The 25,540-nt window shown below is 35.5% G+C and overlaps 1 protein-coding gene across 1 annotated transcript; it reads left to right on the forward strand.

Moving 5' to 3' along the window:
• Positions 1 to 179: 179 nt before the first annotated feature.
• LOC110606770 (cinnamoyl-CoA reductase 1) lies at positions 180 to 11,328 on the forward strand. The gene is made up of 6 exons (XM_021745751.2): positions 180 to 426; positions 530 to 702; positions 785 to 970; positions 1,123 to 1,285; positions 10,470 to 10,656; positions 11,013 to 11,328. The coding sequence occupies exons 1-6, from the start codon at positions 309 to 311 to the stop codon at positions 11,155 to 11,157; spliced, it is 972 nt and encodes a 323-aa protein (XP_021601443.1). The 5' UTR covers positions 180 to 308; the 3' UTR covers positions 11,158 to 11,328.
• The last annotated feature ends 14,212 nt before the right edge of the window (positions 11,329 to 25,540 follow it).

The following is a 25,540-nucleotide window of genomic DNA, read 5'->3' on the forward strand; positions in this document are numbered from 1 at the left end:
TAAACACGTTGGCAAAGAATTTTTTGTGAATTTAGGAATTGTTTAGTATTGCTGTTCAGCAAAACACTTTCTTAAAATTATATTATTTTTAATATAATTTAATCGTAATACTATCAAAATAATAAAGAGTTTTTCCAAAATTAGTTTTTTCAATAGTATTTAAAGTTATGAGACACTTGTTTAGAATTTGTTCGGGTTGCCATTCCTAAACGATAAGCAAAGTGGACAGTGGTGTGACTGATACTGACACAAGTAACAAAGCATAGCAGAGAGAGTGAGACAAAGCCAAAAAACAGTGAGAGAAAGAAATGTCGACGGAGGGAGAGGTGGTTTGCGTTACCGGAGGAAGCGGTTGCATTGGTTCTTGGTTGGTCCGTCTCCTTCTCGAACGCGGCTACGCCGTTCGCGCCACCGTAAAAAATCTCAGTTACTCTCGAATATTTGTTTTTCAATCTTCAATTTCTACTGTATTTAGCTTCCGTTCTTCTGCATGCGGCTTTAACCCAAAGTTTGTTTTGTTATTGTCAAGAGGATGAGAAAGAAACCAAGCATCTACAAGCCATGGAAGGAGCAGACTCGCGACTTCGTCTCTACCAAATCGAACTCCTTGACTATGATTCCATTCTCGCCGCTGTCGACGGCTGTGCTGGCGTATTCCACCTCGCCTCTCCCTGCATCGTTGATAAAGTCCAAGATCCTCAAGTAGTATACTTTTATCTCTATTCGGTTTTTGGTTTTAGACTTTGGTCAAGTAATTTATTCAAATTCTCTAATTTGAGAACAGAGGGAGCTTCTGGATCCTGCAATTAAAGGAACCCGGAATGTACTTACAGCGGCCAAGGAGAAAGGGGTTAGGCGCGTGGTGGTCACGTCATCCATATCTGCTATAACGCCGAGCCCTAAGTGGCCAGCAGACGTTGTCAAGGCAGAAGATTGCTGGACAGACATGGACTACTGCGAGCAAAATGGAGTGAGTATTTCATTTTTTTTTTCTTTATTCTCGAGCACTTACCGTATTTCACTATTATTCTATTGTTGAGCTACTATTTTATCTTTTTTAGAAGGAAAAAGGAAAAAGAAAAAAAGATGAAGTATTGAAATGGAAGCATTTGTTTGTGATAGTTATGGTATCCATTGTCCAAAACACTAGCTGAGAAAGCTGCATGGGGCTTTGCCAAGGAGAAGGGTTTGGATGTGGTGGTGGTGAACCCTGGTACGGTAATGGGTCCCGTTATCCCACCTACTCTGAATGCAAGCATGTTGATGCTTTTGCGCCTTCTACAAGGTAATGTTATTCTCTAATCTTGCTCTTGATTAACTGTAACTGTGCTTATTTGTATGATGATAATGCTGTAATGCGACAAGGTTTTTATTTTGGGATCCGCATGAAAGTTTGTCTTACTATGAAAGGATGCTATAAACTTTTTGCATACGCCAATTATACTTGAACATTAATGCGGACTTGGTGTTCGATAGTGCTTAATGGTGAAAAAGGTAGCCCGCCCTAACTAGCTTGGGATTAAGGCTTAGCTGTTATTGACATCATCATTATTATACTACCTAGGAATCTTCCTCTATTTCTACAGGTCCATTTACTCTGCCACTGTGATTGTACAAACTGAGCCATATCTATTATTCTCTTGTTATTCTTATGTGATGTGTTCTGGAGAAGCAGTATAAGATCAGAGTGCTTTTTTGATATTCCTGTCACACTCTCTGCTTTAATTCAAGATCCTTGTGTATTTTCTTGAACTGCTACTTATCATTTGAAGATTTGGAGGGAGTCTTACGCCTTTGATTCAATTTGTTAATTGTAACAAATTTAACTCAAAAGCAAAACTTTTTATTATTATTATTATTATCTTTTTATGTTGTCTGTTTTACAAATTTTGAATATTGATGTGGAATTGGTCTCAAATAGAGCTGAATGGTGAAAAAGTAACCATTTGGCTGACCCCAACTAGTTTAGGATCAAGGCTTAGTTGTCTTTGTCGCCATTGTTGTTGTGGTATAAGTTGCTTCTTTACCTTTGCTCGATGGATTTGTATAAGTTTTCAGGTGAATGCTGAATTTGAAACATGTGCTTGTTTTTGGATGCTAGGTTCAGGGAAAGGGAGGGAATAAAATGAGTAAAAGAGAAGAAAAATGCATGAAAATGCATGGAAGTAGTTTTCTTCTCCTATTGGTTAGAAACAGAAAAAATGATAAACAAAAGGAGAAAATCGAAGATTAAGATAAAAATTCATTTAAATCAAAAGTAACTGAAAGTTCATTTCGGAAGGAACTGATTGTGTAGCTGTGAAAGAAAAGTTCTTTTCCATATCTTCTCCCTTCTCCCTGAATTCTCTTCCCTTAAACAAGGGAAATAACATTCAATCCATTCCTTTTTCTTTCACCCTTTTTTGTGTTCCAACTTCCAACTTCTCTCTTATCTGGTAAATAGTGAATTATTTATTAAGGCAACAACTTGTTTAATTTTTAGTAGAAATGCTTTCTTGGAAAATATTTTTGGCAATTTGTTGGTGTTTGGCAAGTTTAGCAAAATTGGTCAATGGGAAGTTTCCTATCTAATGCCTTAAGTTCTTGTTTCCAAACTTTGGGAGATGAAACTAACAGTATGATATTGTTTAGTAGTTCTTTGACCACCAATTGCTAATCTTGCAATTTCACCCATTTTGGTACATAGTTGTTAAAGCATAGTCATTAAGGGCTCAAAGTGCACCAATACGCCAAGAGGGTCATGAAGCCTAGATGCAAGGTTGAAGGTGCAAGGTAAAAGGTGCAGGTGCGCACTCGAGCGAAATAGGGTGCAAAAATACAAAAAATTCATTAAAAATGAACTATGTAATAAATTTACTAAAACAAGGACTGTAAATTTAATTATTATAGTATCAATTACATTTGAAATATACTACACTGCTATTATTGTTAATTAAACTGCTTGCATTTGTTAAAATATTATTAAAATGTATTATATGTTTATGTTAATTTTATTTTCCAATTAAACGTAATATTAAGCCTCTATTAGTTTGCCAAAAATAACTTGTATTTGAAAATTATTTTTCTATAGAAAATATTTTGTGAAAAATATTATCTAATTAAATAATTTATTTTCTATTACTTTCCGTTTCATAATTTTTATTTATTTATTTTTTTCTAAAATTATTGTCTATTTTTTTATATACTATATTATATTTTATTTTATTTTTAAAATATCTTTTAATATTTAATAAAATTTAATGTTTTTAAGATGGGTATAATTGAAAAGTTAATTTTTTTTAATGTGTGAAAAGTAAAGAGTACTTAGTTTTAATATAAAAATAAAAGATACTAATAAATTTATATATAATGGTATTAATAGGATTCTCGTAGTGCGGAAAATGGTTTCATTTTTTGAAAAAGGAAAGTCATTTTTATAAAACATGACTTGCTTTTTCTTTGGATCATGAAAATTTTTTCAGCTGACCAATTTTCTTGAATATCCCAAATTTTAGAAAGTGTGAAAAATATTTTCCTAAATATTTTTGGTAAAACAAATGGAGTCTAAAACAATAATTTTAATTTTATGCATTATGCATATAATTTTAATTTTATTGCATCATTAATAATTATAGTTTTAATAATATCTGCTTAACGTAACTTGAAATAATTTAAATTGAATTCATTAACTTGTCGTTAATTTTAATTTATGAAAGTAGAATTAAAAAAAATGCATGTGAAATGACAGTAGTAAAATATATTAGCTTTATATTTAAGCTTAACCCAATAATATTAGCTTTATTTGATTAATAACAAATAAAAGCTCACATAACAGCAGATAAGGGCAGCTGGCTTGGCACTCAATGAAAGGGTCTGAAAGTCAACTCTCAAAGTATTAAAAAAAAAAGAACAAGATAAAAGAAGACAGTGAGTTGCCTGCGGTTGTTAGATGAAGGGAGAAGAAAAGAAGAGCAAAAGAAGAAAACTCCTATTCATTCTCGGTGGAAGAAGAAAATGCAGAAGAAGAAAAAGACTAAATTCGAAGAAAAATATGGATAAGAAGAAATGTGAAGAAGAGGAAGAAGTGAAGAAGAAGCTAACCTGTGACTAATCTAGACTTGTAATAGAGACCAGTTAATTACCTCTATTACTACTAACGCTGCTAGGTTGTTCTATGATTGCCCAAACCAAAGACGTCTTGGAGCAAGCAGGTTGTGGAATTGTTAGGTGCCTAGTCTTGTTGAGGTGTGCAATGTGTGGCCCTGTGCTTGGATGCGCTTTCTGCCTTGTGTCTCCTTTGGGAGATTGCCTGCTAGGTGTTGACCCTTGAGCCCTACTCGCCCTGCACTTAAGGCATGCCCGGGTAACACTTTATTTAAGATTAAAGGAGCCCTAAGTCGATAAGGGGTCCTGGAGCTAAGCATAAGGGGCCGGCATGGGTGCGTGTTTGAGCAAGGCAAGGCACAAAAAATTAAAAAAAAAAAAAAGAAAATTAAATAACTATGAAAATTTATAAAAAATTCAAGTAATATCAAATATTTATTTAAGTTTACTTATGTAGATAATGTTTTTTGTATGTATTGATATGAAAATAGGTATAATAATTATGTCTGGCTCACTCCTCATTCTTCTTCTATTCTTTTCTTGGTCTTTGCTTTGTCTGTCTTTATGTGGGTCATGACAAAAAATTTTTAGGCTGGCATAATTGAGGCAGGCACTCCTGGAGCCTTGGCATGCCTGGTTGATGTTGCCCACCTCTAATAAAAAGAGGTGCAGTCCCTCTCACTCTTGATCCATTGTGTCAGAGGCGACTTTAATAACTATATTTTGGTATAACTTCGTTGTTATTAAAGTTGAGTGAAATCAAGTGGTGTATAGTTCTTCTTAGTTGAATCCTTATCATGGTCTTCCTCATTGATGGAAAATTAGCTGGTTTGAGTTTCCTCCAAAATTCAGAAAAGAATTTCTAGTTGATTTAGTTGATTTTAGTATCACAACAGTAGAAAATAATTAAATCTCTTTGTTATAAGTTATAGAAAGTAAATATATTAATATAAGAAGTAAATATTGATAGATGGGTTAGTTATTTAATCTTAGGATTATATAATTATAGATTTGATTTTCCTTCCTATTTAGATACCGTCTCTCATGTATAAATAGATTGTAATCTCTATTGTGAAATACAACAACAAATATTATATTTCTACAAAGAGTAACATTTGGAGATTCATGGCTCTATTCATTCGGGTTACCCATAAAGAGTAACATTTGAAGACTTAGGACTCTCTTCGTTTTGGGTTATCCATAAAGGTAACGTTTAGAGACTTAGGGTTCTGGTTATTTTGGGTTACCCAGGGTAACATTTGGAGACTCTTCTTCTGATAATCGATTCAACCTCTGATCAAAAAGATATACCTTGGTTATATTTCATCTCTTCAACAAGTTTAGTAATAAGTATAACGGCCTTATTGTTTCGATGGAGAGAAGAACCTATGATTAGCTTTTAGGGCTCTGTTCATTTGTTCATTCCTTTTATCCTTTAGGGCTCTGTTCATCGGGATTACCCATAAAGGCTAATATTTGGAGACTTAGGGCTATGTTCATCGGGGTTACCCATAAAGGGTAACATTTGGAGATTTAGGACTCTGTTCATTTGGGTTATCCATAAAAGATAACATTTGGAGACTTAGGGTTTTGTTCATCGGGTTACCCATAAAGGGTAACATTTGGAAACTTAAAACTTTGTTCTTTTAGGTTATCCATAAAGAATAACATTTGGAGATTTAGGGCTCTGTTCATCGGAATTACTCGTAAAAGGTAAAATTTAGAGACTTAGGGTTCTGAGCATTTGGGTTACCCATAAAGAGTAACATTTGGAGACATCGGGCACTGTTCATTGGGTATTGTTCACAGGAACTGTTCAGGGCTACTGTTCATCGGTTACTGTTCACAGGTTCTGTTCTTCTGATCCTTTGTTTATTTTGATTGTTTTGGGTTTGTTGTTCTTATGACTGAAATTGATTATATATGTAACAAGTTAGTATGATTAACATTTATGCTCCAACTTGAGGGGGAATGTTATAAGTTATAGAAAGTAAATATATTAATATAGGATGTAAATATGGATAAATGGATCAGTTACTTAATTTTAGGATTGTATAATCATAAATTTGATTTTCCTTTCTATTTAGATACCGTATCTCATGAATAAATAGGTTGTAATTTCTATTGTGAAATACAATAACAAATATTATATTTCTACACTCTTAAAATATATTCTCTATTGAATTTCTTTTATGGATATTTTAGTGAAGCCAAACAAAGTTATTTGTCTTCATAAATAGACATCTTGAGCATTCAACTTTTGTAAGTGTTTGGTTAAAATTTTTTAAGGCAGTGGAGCGAGGCCTGGCCAAAGGTCGATTCTGGTTCGAAACAGGCAGTTCACTCTGATTTGCATATCGAAACAGAGCAAGCACTATTATTAGTGGTTTGAAAACGGTTTCGGTCTGGTTTCGATCCGAGTTTAAAGCAGTTTTGATTATGATCAAGTCCAAATTCTAAGTCGATAAGGGGTCCTGGAGCTAAGCATAAGGGGCCGGCATGGGTGCGTGTTTGAGCAAGGCAAGGCACAAAAAATTAAAAAAAAAAAAAAAGAAAATTAAATAACTATGAAAATTTATAAAAAATTCAAGTAATATCAAATATTTATTTAAGTTTACTTATGTAGATAATGTTTTTTGTATGTATTGATATGAAAATAGGTATAATAATTATGTCTGGCTCACTCCTCATTCTTCTTCTATTCTTTTCTTGGTCTTTGCTTTGTCTGTCTTTATGTGGGTCATGACAAAAAATTTTTAGGCTGGCATAATTGAGGCAGGCACTCCTGGAGCCTTGGCATGCCTGGTTGATGTTGCCCACCTCTAATAAAAAGAGGTGCAGTCCCTCTCACTCTTGATCCATTGTGTCAGAGGCGACTTTAATAACTATATTTTGGTATAACTTCGTTGTTATTAAAGTTGAGTGAAATCAAGTGGTGTATAGTTCTTCTTAGTTGAATCCTTATCATGGTCTTCCTCATTGATGGAAAATTAGCTGGTTTGAGTTTCCTCCAAAATTCAGAAAAGAATTTCTAGTTGATTTAGTTGATTTTAGTATCACAACAGTAGAAAATAATTAAATCTCTTTGTTATAAGTTATAGAAAGTAAATATATTAATATAGGAAGTAAATATTGATAGATGGGTTAGTTATTTAATCTTAGGATTATATAATTATAGATTTGATTTTCCTTCCTATTTAGATACCGTCTCTCATGTATAAATAGATTGTAATCTCTATTGTGAAATACAACAACAAATATTATATTTCTACAAAGAGTAACATTTGGAGATTCATGGCTCTATTCATTCGGGTTACCCATAAAGAGTAACATTTGAAGACTTAGGACTCTCTTCGTTTTGGGTTATCCATAAAGGTAACGTTTAGAGACTTAGGGTTCTGGTTATTTTGGGTTACCCAGGGTAACATTTGGAGACTCTTCTTCTGATAATCGATTCAACCTCTGATCAAAAAGATATACCTTGGTTATATTTCATCTCTTCAACAAGTTTAGTAATAAGTATAACGGCCTTATTGTTTCGATGGAGAGAAGAACCTATGATTAGCTTTTAGGGCTCTGTTCATTTGTTCATTCCTTTTATCCTTTAGGGCTCTGTTCATCGGGATTACCCATAAAGGCTAATATTTGGAGACTTAGGGCTATGTTCATCGGGGTTACCCATAAAGGGTAACATTTGGAGATTTAGGACTCTGTTCATTTGGGTTATCCATAAAAGATAACATTTGGAGATTTAGGGTTTTGTTCATCGGGTTACCCATAAAGGGTAACATTTGGAAACTTAAAACTTTGTTCTTTTAGGTTATCCATAAAGAATAACATTTGGAGATTTAGGGCTCTGTTCATCGGAATTACTCGTAAAAGGTAAAATTTAGAGACTTAGGGTTCTGAGCATTTGGGTTACTCATAAAGAGTAACATTTGGAGACATCGGGCACTGTTCATTGGGTATTGTTCACAGGAACTGTTCAGGGCTACTGTTCATCGGTTACTGTTCACAGGTTCTGTTCTTCTGATCCTTTGTTTATTTTGATTGTTTTGGGTTTGTTGTTCTTATGACTGAAATTGATTATATATGTAACAAGTTAGTATGATTAACATTTATGCTCCAACTTGAGGGGGAATGTTATAAGTTATAGAAAGTAAATATATTAATATAGGATGTAAATATGGATAAATGGATCAGTTACTTAATTTTAGGATTGTATAATCATAAATTTGATTTTCCTTTCTATTTAGATACCGTATCTCATGAATAAATAGGTTGTAATTTCTATTGTGAAATACAATAACAAATATTATATTTCTACACTCTTAAAATATATTCTCTATTGAATTTCTTTTATGGATATTTTAGTGAAGCCAAACAAAGTTATTTGTCTTCATAAATAGACATCTTGAGCATTCAACTTTTGTAAGTGTTTGGTTAAAATTTTTTAAGGCAGTGGAGCTAGGCCTGGCCAAAGGTCGATTCTGGTTCGAAACAGGCAGTTCACTCTGATTTGCATATCGAAACAGAGCAAGCACTATTATTAGTGGTTTGAAAACGGTTTCGGTCTGGTTTCGATCCGAGTTTAAAGCAGTTTTGATTATGATCAAGTCCAAATTCTAAACGGTCAATCTAGTTTTGGTTCGAAAAAATTTGAAAGTAAAAAAATTTTAGATAAAATTAAATAAAAAAATAAAGATATAAATATAAATATAAAATATTATTGAATCGATAATTGAATAAATAAGTACATTGTGCAAAAGGTGTACATTTGCATAATATAAAAAATAAAATCATATTACATTTAAATTGAAATAATATTCTTTACTAGTAAAAAAAAGAGAACAAACTTGAATTTAATTCTTTGATAAATTAACTTGTTTATGTATCAATTTTAAGTGGCATAATTTTATTAGATGATTTATTTTAAAAATTCAAAATCAAATTAGAATCAAATTGGACCACTAGTTCCGGTCCAAAAGAAGTGGCTTTTAACCAGCCATATTCTTAAATAAAGGCCCATACATTATGTAAATACCATTATTTATAGGTTTTTTGCTTTCCCATTATTGTTACACCCGTTATTTGAAGGCAAAAGAAAATTTTCTTCAAGTAACAGCCGTTATACCATTACTTAATGGTAAAGGCCGTTATTTACTGTTTTTTTTAACGGTAATAGTCCATTATCTCACCTTTTATTTTGTTAACCAGATAGAAGCAACAATTTTTGAATTTTTTTCCCTCTCTAGTTTGGGGAATTCTGAACTGTATTTCTCATTCTTTCTCAAATTTTCACAAAAGTTAACTATCCATATACAAATCTTTCACTTTTTCTCTCTTGAGATAAAATTATCAACTGTCTTTCTAGTTCTACATATTTATATCTTACAAAAGTTTAGTTATTTATCTATGCTTGTGTTGTTGTTTTTTACTTATTTACTGAAGAAAATATGTTTGATGCCTAATATTTTTTTATTAAACTTATAGCATGAAGAATGGTTATTTACTATACATTATTTTAGCTTTAAATTGATTATTGCTAATGATGTCTAACTATAATTGAATTAGTCTTTTATTTGATGCATTTATGCTCATTATTTGGTTATGTATTCTAGTTGTACTCGTGTGATTTAACATCTCTTCATTCTATGAACTTTGCAAATTTTTAAAAAAAATTTACATAGTGATAGGCCGTTCCTGTTATGTTATCGCCGTTATAGGCTTGTTTCTGTTCCGTGACAGCGACCGCAATTTAAATCCATGTAACCAGCCCCCCTAGTAGAAGGTTCTGGTCCAGTTCAGGAATTAGGATCGGTTTACTAGTCCGATCTCAGGTTTAATTGGTCCTGTTCACTTCCAAGTTGGACTGTGGCCGTGCATAAGTGGAGCACACTTTCTCACCTAGGAGGATCCTGACCAGGTGATATGGAAAAGGCTTAAGTGATGTTTCATTAAAAATTGGAAAGTTTATGTTTTAGTCCTTATATTATGAGGAAATTCATTGGTCTGGTCCTTAGTTTTGAAAAATACCTTAAAACGTTCCTGAGATTTTAAAAATTTATTAATTAGTCATTTCGTTAGTTTTAGCCATTAAGTATTTTACTATTTAGTTTTTGTAGTTTGAAAAAACTCATTAGTTAATTTCCTAGTTTTATAAAATGTCTATTAATTGGTGGCTATAATTTCCCTTATTGTGCTCTATCCCATTTCGTATACTATTATGCATCGACCGATCACCATGCAAATGACAATCATAGTGGAAGCTCAAGATTTTAAACTTCCATTGCTGAAATAAGTAAACTGGTTTAATTTAGAATTCCATATTTCTTATCCCTTCAATTAGGAAACTGCTAACAATGATATTTTTATCCTCATTGCAGGTTGCACAGAGACATACCAGAATTTCTTTATGGGTTCTGTTCATTTTAAAGATGTAGCCTTAGCACATATCATGGTGTATGAAAACCCATCAGCCTCTGGTAGGTATTTGTGTGTTGAAACCATATCTCATTATGGCGACTTTGTGGCGAAGGTTGCTGAGCTATATCCCGAGTATAACATTCCCAGGTAACAATCATGACAAACCACGAACATCTGTTATGCTAGGAAATGCACCAACCTCTGTTAATTATCAAGTATCTTGCCAAAATGATCCATGCTATATTACCTGAATGAAGAATATAACTAAAAAGTTCCTTCTCTTTCAGCTTTCGCTGTTGAGAAAAAAGGAAAAAAAAAAAAAAAAGAAACGGGTTTCCAGTTACTTGAGTTGAACATTCTTGGCCTCATAGTTGCTATTTTGTGAGTCAAGATAGTTACGTTATCAGTTTGTGACCTCTGTTTGTGAAATTCTGGGAGCCTTGTGGTCTAGAAGATGATGTGAATAACAAAGGACCTGGTCATTCATGTGTCTGTTGTTGCAGTTTGCCAAAGGATACACAGCCAGGGTTGTTAAGGGCAAAGGATGGAGCAAAGAAGTTGATGGACATGGGCTTAGAATTTATTCCCATGGAGCAAATAATCAAGGATGCAGTTGAGAGTCTAAAAAGCAAGGGATTCATTCCTTAAGTGGAGCTTTTAGGTAACCATATGCGATGTAGTGCCGATATTTTAGCGAGGAACTGTGAATAGAATAACTGCAGTTCCATCTTGTTGAGCTGTATATCTACGTATGATGTGTTGGATAGAAACACTGTTTGTACTCTTAAAACTTCTAATAATTCCCATGGTGTTTGAATATGAGATCTTCTATGGAAATTAAAGCATAAACACACACGAGAGCAAAACAGATTGGACAATGTACTAAGAGTCTTGCTCCAATTGACAACAATATTGCTGTTGCATCCGCATTGAAGTTTGAGCTTGCATCATTTTGGTTTGAGCTTCAAGAAATGAGTTCATTTGTTGTTTAAAATGGGCCAACTTCAACTGCAGCACAGTCCAAAGAGCATTCGTGGGCATAATTTTCTGTTTTTCATTCTCTCTTGAAGAAAGTTCTGGTTTTCATTTTCTTTTTTGAAAAATAAGGAAAATGTGGTCACTGATAAATAATGCAAAAGTCGTTTTCAAATTTAAAATAATGAAAATTATCCATAATTTTTATAATTAAAAAATAAATGAGTTGATTTATTTAAATTTTAATTAGTTTTATTTTTAAAACTTTTTACTATCTACTAATAATTTATTTTCTAGTAATATGACTAATTTCAAATATTTTTTAAGATACTTATTTAATGTTAGTCATAAAAATATTATAATATATATATTTTTTATTATAAAAGAGTTACTATTTTGCATTTGGAAAACAACTAGAAAACATAATTTTTATTATTAATGAAAACTGTGCAAAACATATTAAAACTCTTTTTCAAATCATAGTTAAATATTAGAAAACTGGAAAATTAGTTTTTCTATTTGGAAAACTAACATGTGGATACAAAATTTATTTTTCAGTTTTTTTAAAAAGAATTTCTAAAAAATTGCTCCAGTTTTCTGTAAGTGAACAGGCCCAAGTGTTTGTTTCTGGTAAATTAGCACATTTAAGTGCTCAAATTAGCAAGTGGGATGACTTTATACATATATAAATAATAGAATAATTTTTTAAATTAATAATAAACCATGGACTGAAAAAGTATAATTTTTAGATATTTTAATTTAAATATTTAAATTTAAAATAAAATAATTTATTTTACAGCAATAATTATAAATATTTTATTATAAATATGTTATCAAATATTTATATAATTATTATTGTAAAATAAAATTTTTATATTGTTGTATTTAATTGTTAGATTATTATTATTTTTAAAATTAAATATATATATATCAGATTCATTATAATTAATTATAAATTAATATTATTTTCATACGATAACAAACTTGAGATTTTTCAGTGGTAGAAAATTAGTGTGTTCAGTTCTGTAAAATATAATTTCAGTTAATTGAAATTGAAATTTAATCTATAGCTTTTCAATTTGTAGGAATCCAAATTTCCATTCATGTTTCCGTCATCGTTTTAAGCAATTTTGTTATTGTTAGTTCTACTTTTTACTTTATTTAATCTTAATTTTCATATATTCTACAATATTTTTATATTTATTTTAAAATAATAAATATTAATAAATTCCTAAAATGAAAAATAATAATAATAATAACATTAAATGATATATATATAATCTCAAAAACTCTGTAATTTTAATTTTGTGGTAACTACATCTTATAATATTTTTTTTACTACTCTAAATATGTATACAGTTAATTTAGATGCAATACTAATAGAATTAGTATGCCTCATTGCCATGTCATTCTATTGTGTTCTTAAAATTAATAATAATTAAAAAATTTAAAATAAAATTATTAATTTTCCTTGTAGCTTAAATATTCAAAAAAATTCAAAATTCTAATGCTTTTGTCAATTTTAGGCAATTAATTTTTTCTTGTCAATTTTTTACTTAATTTAAAACTTTACTGTTTATATAGCTTATGATCAAAATTGAGTTTGGAGATCGCTGATATAGCGCCTGGCATAACATGAATATTAATATTTTAATAGTGGATAAAAATTTCATAATAAAAATTTTAAAACTTTTCAATATTTATTAATTGTCTAATTTTAAATTGTTATTTTAATTATAATCAATTTGTCTGACTCAAGGTGATTCTGATACCAATTGAAATAGTCCGGACCAAACTGATCCAAATAACCACTTTCCACTTAATCCAAAATGGTTAACTTAAGTTATTTAGTAGTTTCGTGCTAACTATTACATACAATTCAGAATTACCGTATTCTGCCGATGTGGGAAGACAGGTGAATCTCACAACTAGAGCTCTCATCAAATGCTTTAGTATGATCAACATAACATGTCTCAAACTCAGTTAAAAAATAAACTCATACTTAAAACTTTTACATAAAAGATAATAAAAACAGGGATTATAAGGACAAACACTAGGGTAAAGCACAATTTTGAAATCATAAACTATTACAATAGACTATACCAGCAATTTAGTCGACTTCCTCGAGCTAATTCTGATCCTGCAAACCTGGAGTTAGGGAAAAAAGATAAGCTATAAGAGCCTAGTGAGCAAAACATAAAAACAGTTCAATAAACATACGATCGTATGAATGCGTCACAATACAAACAATTCACATCAAGATAGATTTGTCACCAATAACTCTCTATAAATTCCAATGGTGCCCAGCCCACGATGGGTGCTCCTCAGGACTTCCTCTTAAACATATTATAACATGTCTATAATGCCAAGGGCATAGAATGGGAAGCCCTGTTCTTTCTCTTACATAGTGTCAGGGGCGTAGAATGGGCAGTCCTGGTCTTTCGATATCCGTCATAGCATATCATATCATACTCGAGGTCTAGTGGGTCATCTAACATCCATCCACAACAATAAATAAATTATGCAATGCATCATATTTATGAATTCTAATGCAAACAACCTAATTACATATGCATGGCATTCGTGATGCAGGAGTATGCTTAAAAAGTTTGATTTCTTTAAAATAATAGATCAGTTTAGTTCTACTCACCTCTGGCTGACGCTTGCCTAAAACTGATACAGTTAACTCACTACAGGCCTCTATGGTCTCCCAAGTCCGATCCTATACAGATGGACTCAAATGAGGGACTAAACATAACTTTTATAATACTCTAAACAACCCTCCAAGAACCCCTAAAAACATACCAGAACATGCATACAAAACAAGCAGAAAAAGGTTGGGCAGGGAATCGGCGGCCGAAGGTCCTTCACATATCCGAAAGTTAAAACTTTCGGGGGCATGTTTGGCGGCCTAAAGCTCTTCACAGATCCGAAGGTCAAAAGGTCAAGCCTTCAGGGGCAGTTTAGACGGCTAAATGGCTGCCTCCACATGCAAGTTCAGTGGCCAAACCTTGCTTCAGCGGCCGAACTTGGGTTCTCCAGCAAGGCAGAACCCGATTATGCCCTATACTCACAGCCACTAAAAGCTTCCTTTCTCACATGCAACAGTCGAACAGCTACCATAAACACTTAATGTAACAGCCCGGACGTGATCCCCGGCACTGTTACCGCTCACAGCCCGTGACCTTCCTCTGGGCCCAGCCACTGTGAGCAGCTCTTAACATCCCTTCACCCTCACGGGTTCCGGGCAGGATTTGTCCCCTTGGGTTCTCGACAAACGCATCCTTCCCCAAGTGGATTTGGCCCAAATTTCCCTTGGGAAATTAGGTCGCCTCCCCCACTGCTCGAACCCTTGGGCCAAATCCACTTGGGGAAGGATGCGTTTGTCGAGAACCCAAGGGGACAAATCCTGCCCGGAACCCGTGAGGGTGAAGGGATGTTAAGAGCTGCTCACGACGCCAGTGGAAAGCCCGAGGTGGCAAAGAGGCCAGGCGAGGGATAGCCCTGGGCCGTGAGTGGTAACAGTGCCGTGCGAGAAGGGCCGGGCTGTTACACTTAACACACATAAGAGACCTCAAAACTTGCTCTGAACTTAACATGCATCAACATATACCCAACATAAAAGCATCTCACATCAAAACTAACATAAACCTTAAACTTTTTGGATAAATGATCATGCCTACCCTAAATACTTGTAAAACTTAGGTTTTAAAATCTTCAGAAAACATAAGAGAAGCAAAGATCAACTCACCTCTTGAAGAAAACGAAACACACAGCAATTAAAACTTGAAGGAAGAGGGGAAAAATCGTTTTCCAAACGTCTCCAATGGCTAAAACTTGAAGTCCAAACTCGAATCTTCAAAAAATAAGGTAAAAACTCATGAATTCTCTAAGAAATTTAAGAAATTTTAGCAAGAATGCCACAGAGAATGTATGAATTCACCTTTGCTCGAAAATAGAGAAAGAAAACTAGCATTTTCGAGCTGATGACTAATTATAGGAAGCTGAAGAAACCACGTTTGGTGGCCGAGAAAACCACATTCGGCGGCCGAACTTTGAAATTTCTCTAGAACTCTTTTCTCTTTCTTTTAACAAGAATCTAAAAAAAATAAAAAAAAAATTCAGAATTCATTTATGAAAATCCTATTTTACCTTTCTAAACATTCCGGCTTCAAAATTCTGAATTCCAATAGAAATTTCATCGGAAAGTGAAAATTCTAATACTCGAGTTTAGCCGGGTATTACAGATTATGTGGAGATAAATTATATTTACTTAATTTATTTAGTATAATATATACAAAATAAATAAATAAATACAATAAATTTTATTTTATTAAAAAATAAAATATTAAATAAATAAATACAATAAAATTTTATTTTATTAAAAAATAAAATATTAAATAAATAAATAAATACAATAAAATTTTATTTTATTAAAAAATAAATATTAAATTTAACTAATTTAGATTAAAATTAATCAGTTGGATGTATTTGAAATAAAATTTTGAAATTAGGCTATAATTGATAAAAATTGAAAAATTTTTAAAATTTGTATTATACCATTTTTATTTACGTCAGCAATAACGATTAGAATATTAATATTTACATCATGTCAGCCACTATATCAGTAATTTTCAATCTCAATTTTGAGAATGAGCTATAATTAACATCAAAATTTTAAATTAGGTTAAAATTGATAAAAAAAAATTAGTTAAAATTAACAAACGACTTTAAAATTTTAAATTTTTTTAAATATTTATCTTTTTTAAAAATAAATGAGGGAGTTTACTTGAAAAAAAAAACAAACTATATTATAGAATTGTAATAAAACAAAAAGGATGAGATTTTTTAGGCAATTATCTCCTATATTAATTAAATTCTAATTTAATTCATATCTTATTAATTTTTTTGAACTCACTTTGAGTATTATCATAATTTAGAAAAGTGTTTAGTTGCATTTTAAAAAGTATTTTGAAAAAAAAAAGAAAAATTATTTTATTATTTTAATATAAAAAATATTTCAAATTAATTTTTAATATTTCACAATTAATATATTTGATAAAATTATTTTTCAGAAAATATTTTTTAAAATTACAGTTTCTATAATTTTTAATATTTAGTGCATTCAGAAAAATTAGGTTAATTTTAAAGAAAATAACTTCATCATTTTGAAAAAAAAAATTATTTTCTATATTTTGAGAATTTTATTAAGATCTTTATATAAAAATTTATTAATATATTTTATTTTTTAAATTAAAATTAAATAATAAAAAATTATTTATAAAAAATATTTTTTAAATATAACTTATTTTCTGTGAATAAATGAAATCTTAATAATAATTTTAAAAATAATGCAAAATAATAAGCCTAGTACATATTAAGAAAAATCAGACGAAAATGGTTTTAGATGAAAGAACATCAACATAAATTATTATTTTTAAATTATTAATAAAATAAAAAATATATGACTAATAATATAAAAATAAATTTTAAATATAATTATTAATAAAAAAGGATATATTGATTTTCAACTATAAATAACGATAAGATGTATTTGATTAAATATTAAAAATATAAAGTTTAATTAATAAAAAAAGAAATAAGAATAAAAAAAATTAATTTTTTTTAATAATTAACTCTAAATTTTAGAGACGCATAGACGTATAGAGATGTATAGACGTATAGAATGCGTAACAAATTTATTAATTTATAACGAATATAAATAACGATATAGTATATTTAAAATAATTTTAAAATATTAAAATTTAATGAAAAAATATGATTTAATTGTAACAAATTAAAAAAAAATTTATTTTGGGCTATTCTTTCTTTTTGATTTTATGGTTTTTAATTACAAGCAAGATATATAATTAACATCTAAACTATATTATATGAATAACATGCGAATTCAATCATATAATTAAAGATTTAAATGTAATTTAATGCTTTATAATTAAAATTATTTAAAAATAGAAAAATAGAAAATAATATTAAAGTGTATATACTTATAATTAAAGATGAATTATATTATGTATCTGCATATAATTTTGAATTATATATATATATATATATATATATATAATTTTATCAAAATTAGAAACGTATGTATAAAATTAATTCTGGATGGTTTCAACATGATATTAGTTCAATTTTCTAGGAAAATTCAGAATGGAATAGTTTGATTTCATTTGATTTTTAAATAGTCGTTTTTTGATCGCATGATGGCGACAATCTCCGTAGAGAAGGAACCCACTTCTCCGTTGGAGGATAATCGTGTGACAAAAAAAAAAGTAAAGCACACGGATGATAACGAGGCTGGGAAACTTTCCAAATGTCTTTTTGAGAATCTCTTTTAAAGGGGCATGCTATTGATGTATATATGTTAGGTTCAGATGAAGAGATAAGTCATGTTTGGACCTTAGGATATCATCATAGTCTACTAGGGGTGTATCCTGATAGATCCCAGTAAAAGCTTAAAAAAATAATAAAGAAAGAAATTAGAAATAAAATGAGTTTTCTGTAATTTATTGATAATCTTAGCAGCAGGTACATTGAAAATTAAATAGGAATAGAATGCAACAGCAAATCCTATTTCCAAGCGACTAACAGAAAATATTCCCAAAAGAATAGCTAAAAGTAAGTTTAGTCAGTTAAGATAACAAGCTGACTTGTTCTACCAAAATATGACTTATTAAAAAATATGCAACATAGCAGCAGAGAAAAAATAATTAATTTAGCAGCAAAATAATTCAGCAACAATTGTCAACTGCAAAAGTCAACCAAAATACTTCTTGTTTGGAACAGACACTCTTTTGGATCTTCGAGTCTTATCAATACTCCCCCCATTCAATTTAACCTTGTCCTCAAGGTTCGAAGGAGAGAACCTTTCAAACAAAGCAGTTGTACTCATTCAGGAAGCATCTTCAACTGGTAAGTCTTTCCATTGAACAAGGCTCTCTTCCACCAAACGGGATCCCTGCTTGACCCACCTAGTGTCCAGAATTTCCTGTGGTTCTAAAAGGACAGCACCCTCGTCATTAAAAGGAGGCAAAGCCGTAGGAACTGGAACGTCCCCCTCACAACCAACATGTTTTTTAAGCAAGGAAATGTGAAAAACTGGATGGATTTTAGAACCATTCGGCAGCTACAGCCGATAAGCAACCTTCCCAATCTTTTCCAATATTTGGAAAGGACTGTAGTAGCGGCTGGACAGCTTCTGAAATGCCCTTCGAGCAACTGTTTGTTGATGATACGACTGTAATTTCAAGTAAACCCACTCCCCAACTTGAAATTCAATATCTTTGCGCTTGGCATTTGCCTTTTGCTTCATGTGATTAATGGAACGGGAGAGATTGACTTTAAGTTGCTGGAGGATTTCATCTCGGCTGGCCAACATCTGATCTGCCTCTTGAATTGCAGATGCCCCTGTATCATAATGTGAAATACTGTGTAACGACCCGAAAATCGAACCGCTACCGGCGCTAGGATCCGGGTCGACTTAAGGCCGCCGGGACCCGTAGCAAGCCTGACATAAAACCTGTGAACCTGTATAATCCCATACATGATCAACAACAAGCATAAAAATTAAAACTTTTCTTTACATATTCATCAACCAAACTCAACCTGTGCATAACATTAACATAACATTGATCCCTCTGTGGGATCTCATCTGTGCCCTCAAAGGGTAACATAACCTGTGTTGAGCTGGTTTACATAAACATCATCAAAATCTCTAAGATCATGTATAAAGAGGGATACAACAATCTATGGTCAAGCACACACTAACATCCATAAAACTCATTACATAACTATACTGTACTTTTACATTACAATTTTGATCATGTCCATTACTAGCTATTACAAAGGCATAACTTCTTTACTCTATCCGGACTCCCGCACTATACTGTACCTGCAAGCCTGAGGGGGTAAAGGGAGAGGGGTGAGCTGAAAGCCCAGTGAGTAGAGCTAGTAAAATACATTAACACAATGCTCAAATGGAATGCATCATAATACAAACAATTCACATAAGGGTTGGGTGAACTTGTCACCAATTAGTCCAAGCTAACATAGTGCCAGGCCGTAGCATGGGGTCCTGGTCTTCCTGTCATACATACATTACTTACCATTATTCCAGGGCCTCCTCTGGGCTCCTGGTCTTCGAGTCCACAATCGTGCCAGGCCGTAGAATGGGGTCCTGGTCTTTCATTTCCGTGCCAGGCCGTAGAATGGGGTCCTGGTCTTCCTGTCATGGACTAATTGGGTCATCCAACATTCACCCACATCAACAATAAATGATGCAATGCGGCATATTCGTGAAACTAATGCAATCATCCTATTGCATAATCATGATGCATGAAACATGATAAAACATTTAATTTAAAAGATTGAGTTTAGTTCCACTCACCTCTGGCTGACTCTGACAACACCGCAGCTGAACTCACTGCTGGGGTCCTCGGTTCCTCGGGTCCGAACCTACACAGGTGGACTCAAATGAGGGACCAAACATACTTGAACATAACTCTAAAGTATTCCCCAAAAACCCCCTAAAACATCATGAAATAATCACATAGAGATATGCATGAAGTGGCTGAACAGGACACTTTCGGCGGCACCTTCGGCGGCCGAAAGTCCCAGACAGAGACGAAAGTCTCTTTTCGGGGGCACCTTCGGCAGCCGAAAGGCCTGCCTCCTCAGCCATGTTCGGCGGCCGAAAGTACCTTCGGCTGCCGAACCTGGTTTCTGCCAAAGGGCAGAAACTTGGTTCAAATGAACCTCCTGCCTCCCAAAACCATAAATCATGCATATATCTCAACCAAAACATGCATACAAGTTCCTAGGGGCCTCAAACATACATATACCCCATCTACAACACTTCAATCACACACAAACAAGCTACATTGTTCAAAACATCAATGTATACCCATAACATCAACATATAACCTAACATGCATTTCTACCCATAGATCTTGCATAAAACTTATTTAAAACTCATAAGGAGCTTAAGATCGGCCCTTACCTCTTGAAGATCGAGAGGGAGACGACCTAAACTTGGAGATCCACGAAAATGAGCTCCTGAGTTCCCAAAGCTCCAAAACTTGTTTCAAAAGCTTAAATCTTCAAAACCAAGTGAAAACAAGTGAAAATATTGAAAGATTTAGAGGAAGAACATTGAAAATGGGTGAGGGACGGCGGGAAGCTCACCTTGGCCGAAAATGGGGAAAAAACTCGCCCGTTTTCGGCTAAGGGACCCTTTTATAGTGGCTGGCCAGACCACGTTCGGGGGCCGAATGTGCCTCCGCATCCATGCAAATGTTCGGCGGCCGAACTTGACTTTCGGCGGCCGAACCTTTACTTCCCTCACTCATGCTTTCGGGGGCCTAACGTGCCTCCAAAACGCATGCATGTTCGGCGGCCGAACTTGACTTTCGGCGGCCGAACCTGGGTTTTCCTCCAAAGACTATTTTCATGCAAAAACTCATTAATTTCATACTCAAAACCATTAAAAACATGAAAATATTTCATAAAACATGATTCTACCCTTCTAGAGGTCTCCGACATCCGAGGTTCCACCGGACGGTAGGAATTCCGACACCGGAGTCTAGCCGGGTATTACATTCTCCCCCCCTTAAGAACATTCGTCCCCGAATGTTCCTCAACTAGCACATGCATAGCAATCAACATAACATACATACAACACATAGAGACTAACCTTAAAAGAGATGAGGATATTGCCGGAGCATGGACTCCCGTGTCTCCCAGGTACACTCCTCAATATTGTGGTGGTTCCAAAGGACTTTCACCATCGGGATTTCCTTGTTCCTTAACTTTCTGATCTGGGTGTCTATGATCCGTACTGGCTGCTCAACATAGGTGAGATCCTCTTGGATCTCCACATCAGGCTCACTAAGAACCTTGCCCGGATCTGACACGAACTTTCTCAACATAGAAACGTGGAAAACCGGATGGATTCTCCCCATTGAAGCAGGCAAATCTAGCTTGTACGATACATTCCCAATCTTTTGCAAGACTTCAAAGGGTCCGATGTACCGCGGAGCCAGCTTACCCTTCTTCCCGAACCGAACCACTCCTTTCATTGGAGACACCTTGAGCAATACCAGATCCCCCTCCTGAAACTCTACTAGTCTTCTGCGGATGTCTGCATAACTCTTCTGTCTGCTTGCAGCTGTCTTGATTCTTTCTCTGATCATGGGCACCACCCTGCTGGTGATCTCTACTAGCTCGGGTCCTGCTAAGGACCTCTCTCCTACCTCTTCCCAGCAAACAGGTGATCTGCACTTCCTTCCATATAAAGCTTCATATGGAGCCATCCCGATGCTAGCATGATGACTGTTATTGTAGGCAAACTCCACCAAAGGTAGATGCTGCCTCCAAGAACCGCCAAAGTCCAGCACACACATTCTTAGCATATCTTCTATGGTTTGGATGGTCCTCTCTGACTGTCCGTCTGTCTGTGGATGGAAGGCAGTGCTGAAATCCAACCTAGTACCCATAGCATTCTGCAGACTCCGCCAAAACCTGGAGGTGAACTGGGGTCCTCTATCTGACACAATAGAAACAGGAACCCCATGCAGTCTGACTATCTCATCAACGTACACCTGCGCCAACTTGTCCACAGAGTAGCCACTCCTGACAGGGATGAAGTGAGCAGATTTGGTGAGTCTGTCCACAATCACCCATATGGAGTCCAATCTGTTGGACGTCGCCGGTAACCCCACTACGAAGTCCATAGCTATATTCTCCCATTTCCATTCTGGAATAGGTAGCGGGTTAAGCATTCCAGCCGGCTTCTGATGTTCCAGCTTCACCCTCTGACATACTTCGCAGGCTGACACAAACTGTGCCACTTCTTTCTTCATAGCTGGCCACCAGTAAACTTTCTTCAGATCTTGATACATCTTGGTGGCTCCGGGGTGAATGCTGTATCTTGCATTATGAGCCTCTCTCATAATGTCTCCTTTTAGCCCTATGTCATCTGGTACACACAATCGACTCCCATAGCGGAGGATCCCCCTATTGTCGAATCTGAACTCACTGTCCTTGCCTGACTAAACAGTCCTAGCAATCTTCACTAACTCTGGGTCCTCATGCTGTTTCTGAGCCACCTGCTCCAGAAACACGGGTGTCACTTTCATCTGAGCGACCAAGGCACCTGTACCAGACAACTCCAACTGTAGACCTTCCTCAATGAGCTTGTAAAACTCCTTCACCACTGGTCTCCTCTCTGCCGTGATGTGGGATAGACTACCTAGTGACTTCCGGCTTAGGGCGTCTGCCACGACATTCGCCTTACCCGGATGATACTGAATCTTGCAATCATAGTCACTTAGCAGCTCTACCCATCTCCTTTGTCTCAAGTTCAAATCTCTTTGACTCAGGATGTACTGTAGGCTTTTATGATCTGTGAAGATCTCACATTTTACCCCATAGAGGTAGTGCCTCCACATCTTGAGTGCAAAGATTACTGCTGCCATCTCAAGGTCATGTGTGGGGTAATTCAACTCATGCTTCTTCAGCTGCCTAGAAGCATAAGCAATCACCCTCTCATTCTGCATAAGCACACAACCCAGTCCCACACGGGACGCATCACAAAAGACTGTAAAGTCCTCTCCACTAGATGGCAGAGCTAAAACTGGTGCTGAAGTCAACCTCTTCTTGAGCTCTTCAAAACTCTCTTCGCACTGGTCGGTCCACAGAAACTTCTGATTCTTCCTGGTTAGTCTGGTTAGAGGAGCTGCTATCTTTGAGAAGTCCTGAACGAACCTCCTGTAGTAACCTGCCAAACCCAAGAAACTCCTGATCTCTGTCACTGAAGTGGGTCTAGGCCAGTTAGCCACAGTTTCTGTCTTCTTGGGGTCTACCTCAATCCCATTCTCTGACACTACATGCCCCAAGAATGAAATACTCCTCAGCCAGAACTCACATTTGGAGAACTTGGCATACAAGCCATGTTCCCTCAAGGTCTGTAGAACCAACCTCAGATGATGGGCATGCTCCTCTGCATTCCTGGAATACACCAAGATATCATCTATGAAGACAATAACGAAGTGATCCAGGTACTGGCTAAACACTCTGTTCATGAGGTCCATGAATGCTGCAGGGGCGTTAGTTAACCCGAACGACATCACAAGGAACTCAAAATGCCCATATCTGGTTCTGAAAGCCGTCTTTGGCACATCCTCTTCCCTGATCCTCAACTGATGATACCCGGACCTCAGATCTATTTTGGAGAAACAACCCGCTCCTGCTAGCTGGTCGAATAGATCGTCGATCCTTGGCAATGGGTACTTGTTCTTAGTAGTGACTTTGTTCAACTGCCTGTAGTCGATACAAAGTCTAAGAGATCCATCCTTCTTTTTCACAAACAGAACTGGAGCACCCCAGGGTGAGGTACTCGGTCGGATGAAGCCCTTGTCTACTAGCTCTTGCAACTGCTCCTTCAACTCTTTTAATTCTGCTGGCGCCATCCTGTAGGGAGGGATAGAGATCGGTCGGGTTCCAGGCATCAGTTCTATCTCGAACTCTATCTCCCTAGCAGGTGGTAAACCTGGCAGCTCGTCTGGGAACACATCTAAGAACTCTCTAACCACTGGCACCGAGGCGGGCTCTCTAACCTGACTATTTAGCTCTCTCACATGAGCCAAATACCCCTGACATCCCTTCCTAAGCAACCTACGAGCCTGAAGAGCTGAGATCATACCTCTAGGTGTACCTCTCCTGTCTCCTCTGAAGACAACCTCTGATCCATCCTGACCTCTGAACCTGACTACCTTGTCCCTGCAGTCCAAGGTAGCACCATGGGTAGATAACCAGTCCATCCCTAGAATGACGTCAAAGTCTGTCAAATCTAGAACCACAAGGTCGGCGGACATGCATCTCCCCTCAACAAAAACTGGACTACACTGACAGACTGACTCTGCCACTGATGGATCACACTTGGGTCCACTGACCCAGAGAGGACACTCTAACCCAGAGATCATCAACCCTAACCTCTGGACGGCTCTCGGAGCAATAAAAGAATGAGATGCACTAGGGTCCATCAATGCATATACATCCGAACATCCAATGACGAGATTACCTGCCACCACGGTGTTGGATGCGTCTGCCTCCTGCTGTGTCATTGTGAAGATCCGTGCTGGGGCTGACGGACCTTCACCTCTGAAACCCGCTGAAGAAGAGGCTGCTCCTCTCCCTCTGCCTCTGCCACTGGCCTGAGTCATGGCTGGAGCTGCTGGCTGTGCTACACTGCCCGAAGCTGTCTGCTGGGACTGAGCCATCGGGGCCGCTCTTGGACAATCTCGAGCCATATGCCCCTCCTGACCACATCTGAAACAGGCGTTCGTCCCAAACCGACATACTCCCCTGTGTGGTTTACCACACCTTGCACAAACTGCATTGTCCGCACCAGAGCTTGAGCCACTCCCAAATCCCAGACTGGACTTGACTTTACTCCAGAACTTATTCTTCTTACCCTTGGGCTTACCCCATCTCTTACTGCCTGAAGCTGCTGCACTCAAGGTAGAGGGATCTAACCTTCCCCCTCCCGGAGTTTTAGAACCAGAAGCTTGTGCCACTGTCTGCTTAACTGTCCCTTGAACGATGGCACTAGCCTCCATTCTCCTAGCCATGTCTACTATGGCGTGAAAACTCTCTCTATCTGCTGACTGTACCAAGGAGGAATACCTGGGATGGAGCTTCATGATATACCTCCTCGACTTCTTCTGGTCTGTGCTAAGGTCTTGCCCTGCAAATGGCAGCAACTCCATAAACCTGTCAGTATATTCGTCTACACTCATGTCATCAGTCTGCCTCAACTGCTCGAATTCTATCATCTTCAATTCCCTTGAACTATCAGGAAAAGCCCATCCTGCAAACTCGTTTGCAAACTCTTCCCAAGTCATGCTGTCCACTCTCGGGTTCACATAATTCTTGAACCACTCCCGTGCCTTCTTGCACTTGAGCGTGAACCCAGCCATTTGAATGGCTCTACTGTCATCCGCCCCTATCTCATCTGTAATTGCCTTGACCCGCTCCAAGT

The sequence above is a fragment of the Manihot esculenta genome, chromosome 18 (assembly GCF_001659605.2).
Source record: "Manihot esculenta cultivar AM560-2 chromosome 18, M.esculenta_v8, whole genome shotgun sequence".
Lineage (NCBI taxonomy): Eukaryota > Viridiplantae > Streptophyta > Magnoliopsida > Malpighiales > Euphorbiaceae > Manihot > Manihot esculenta.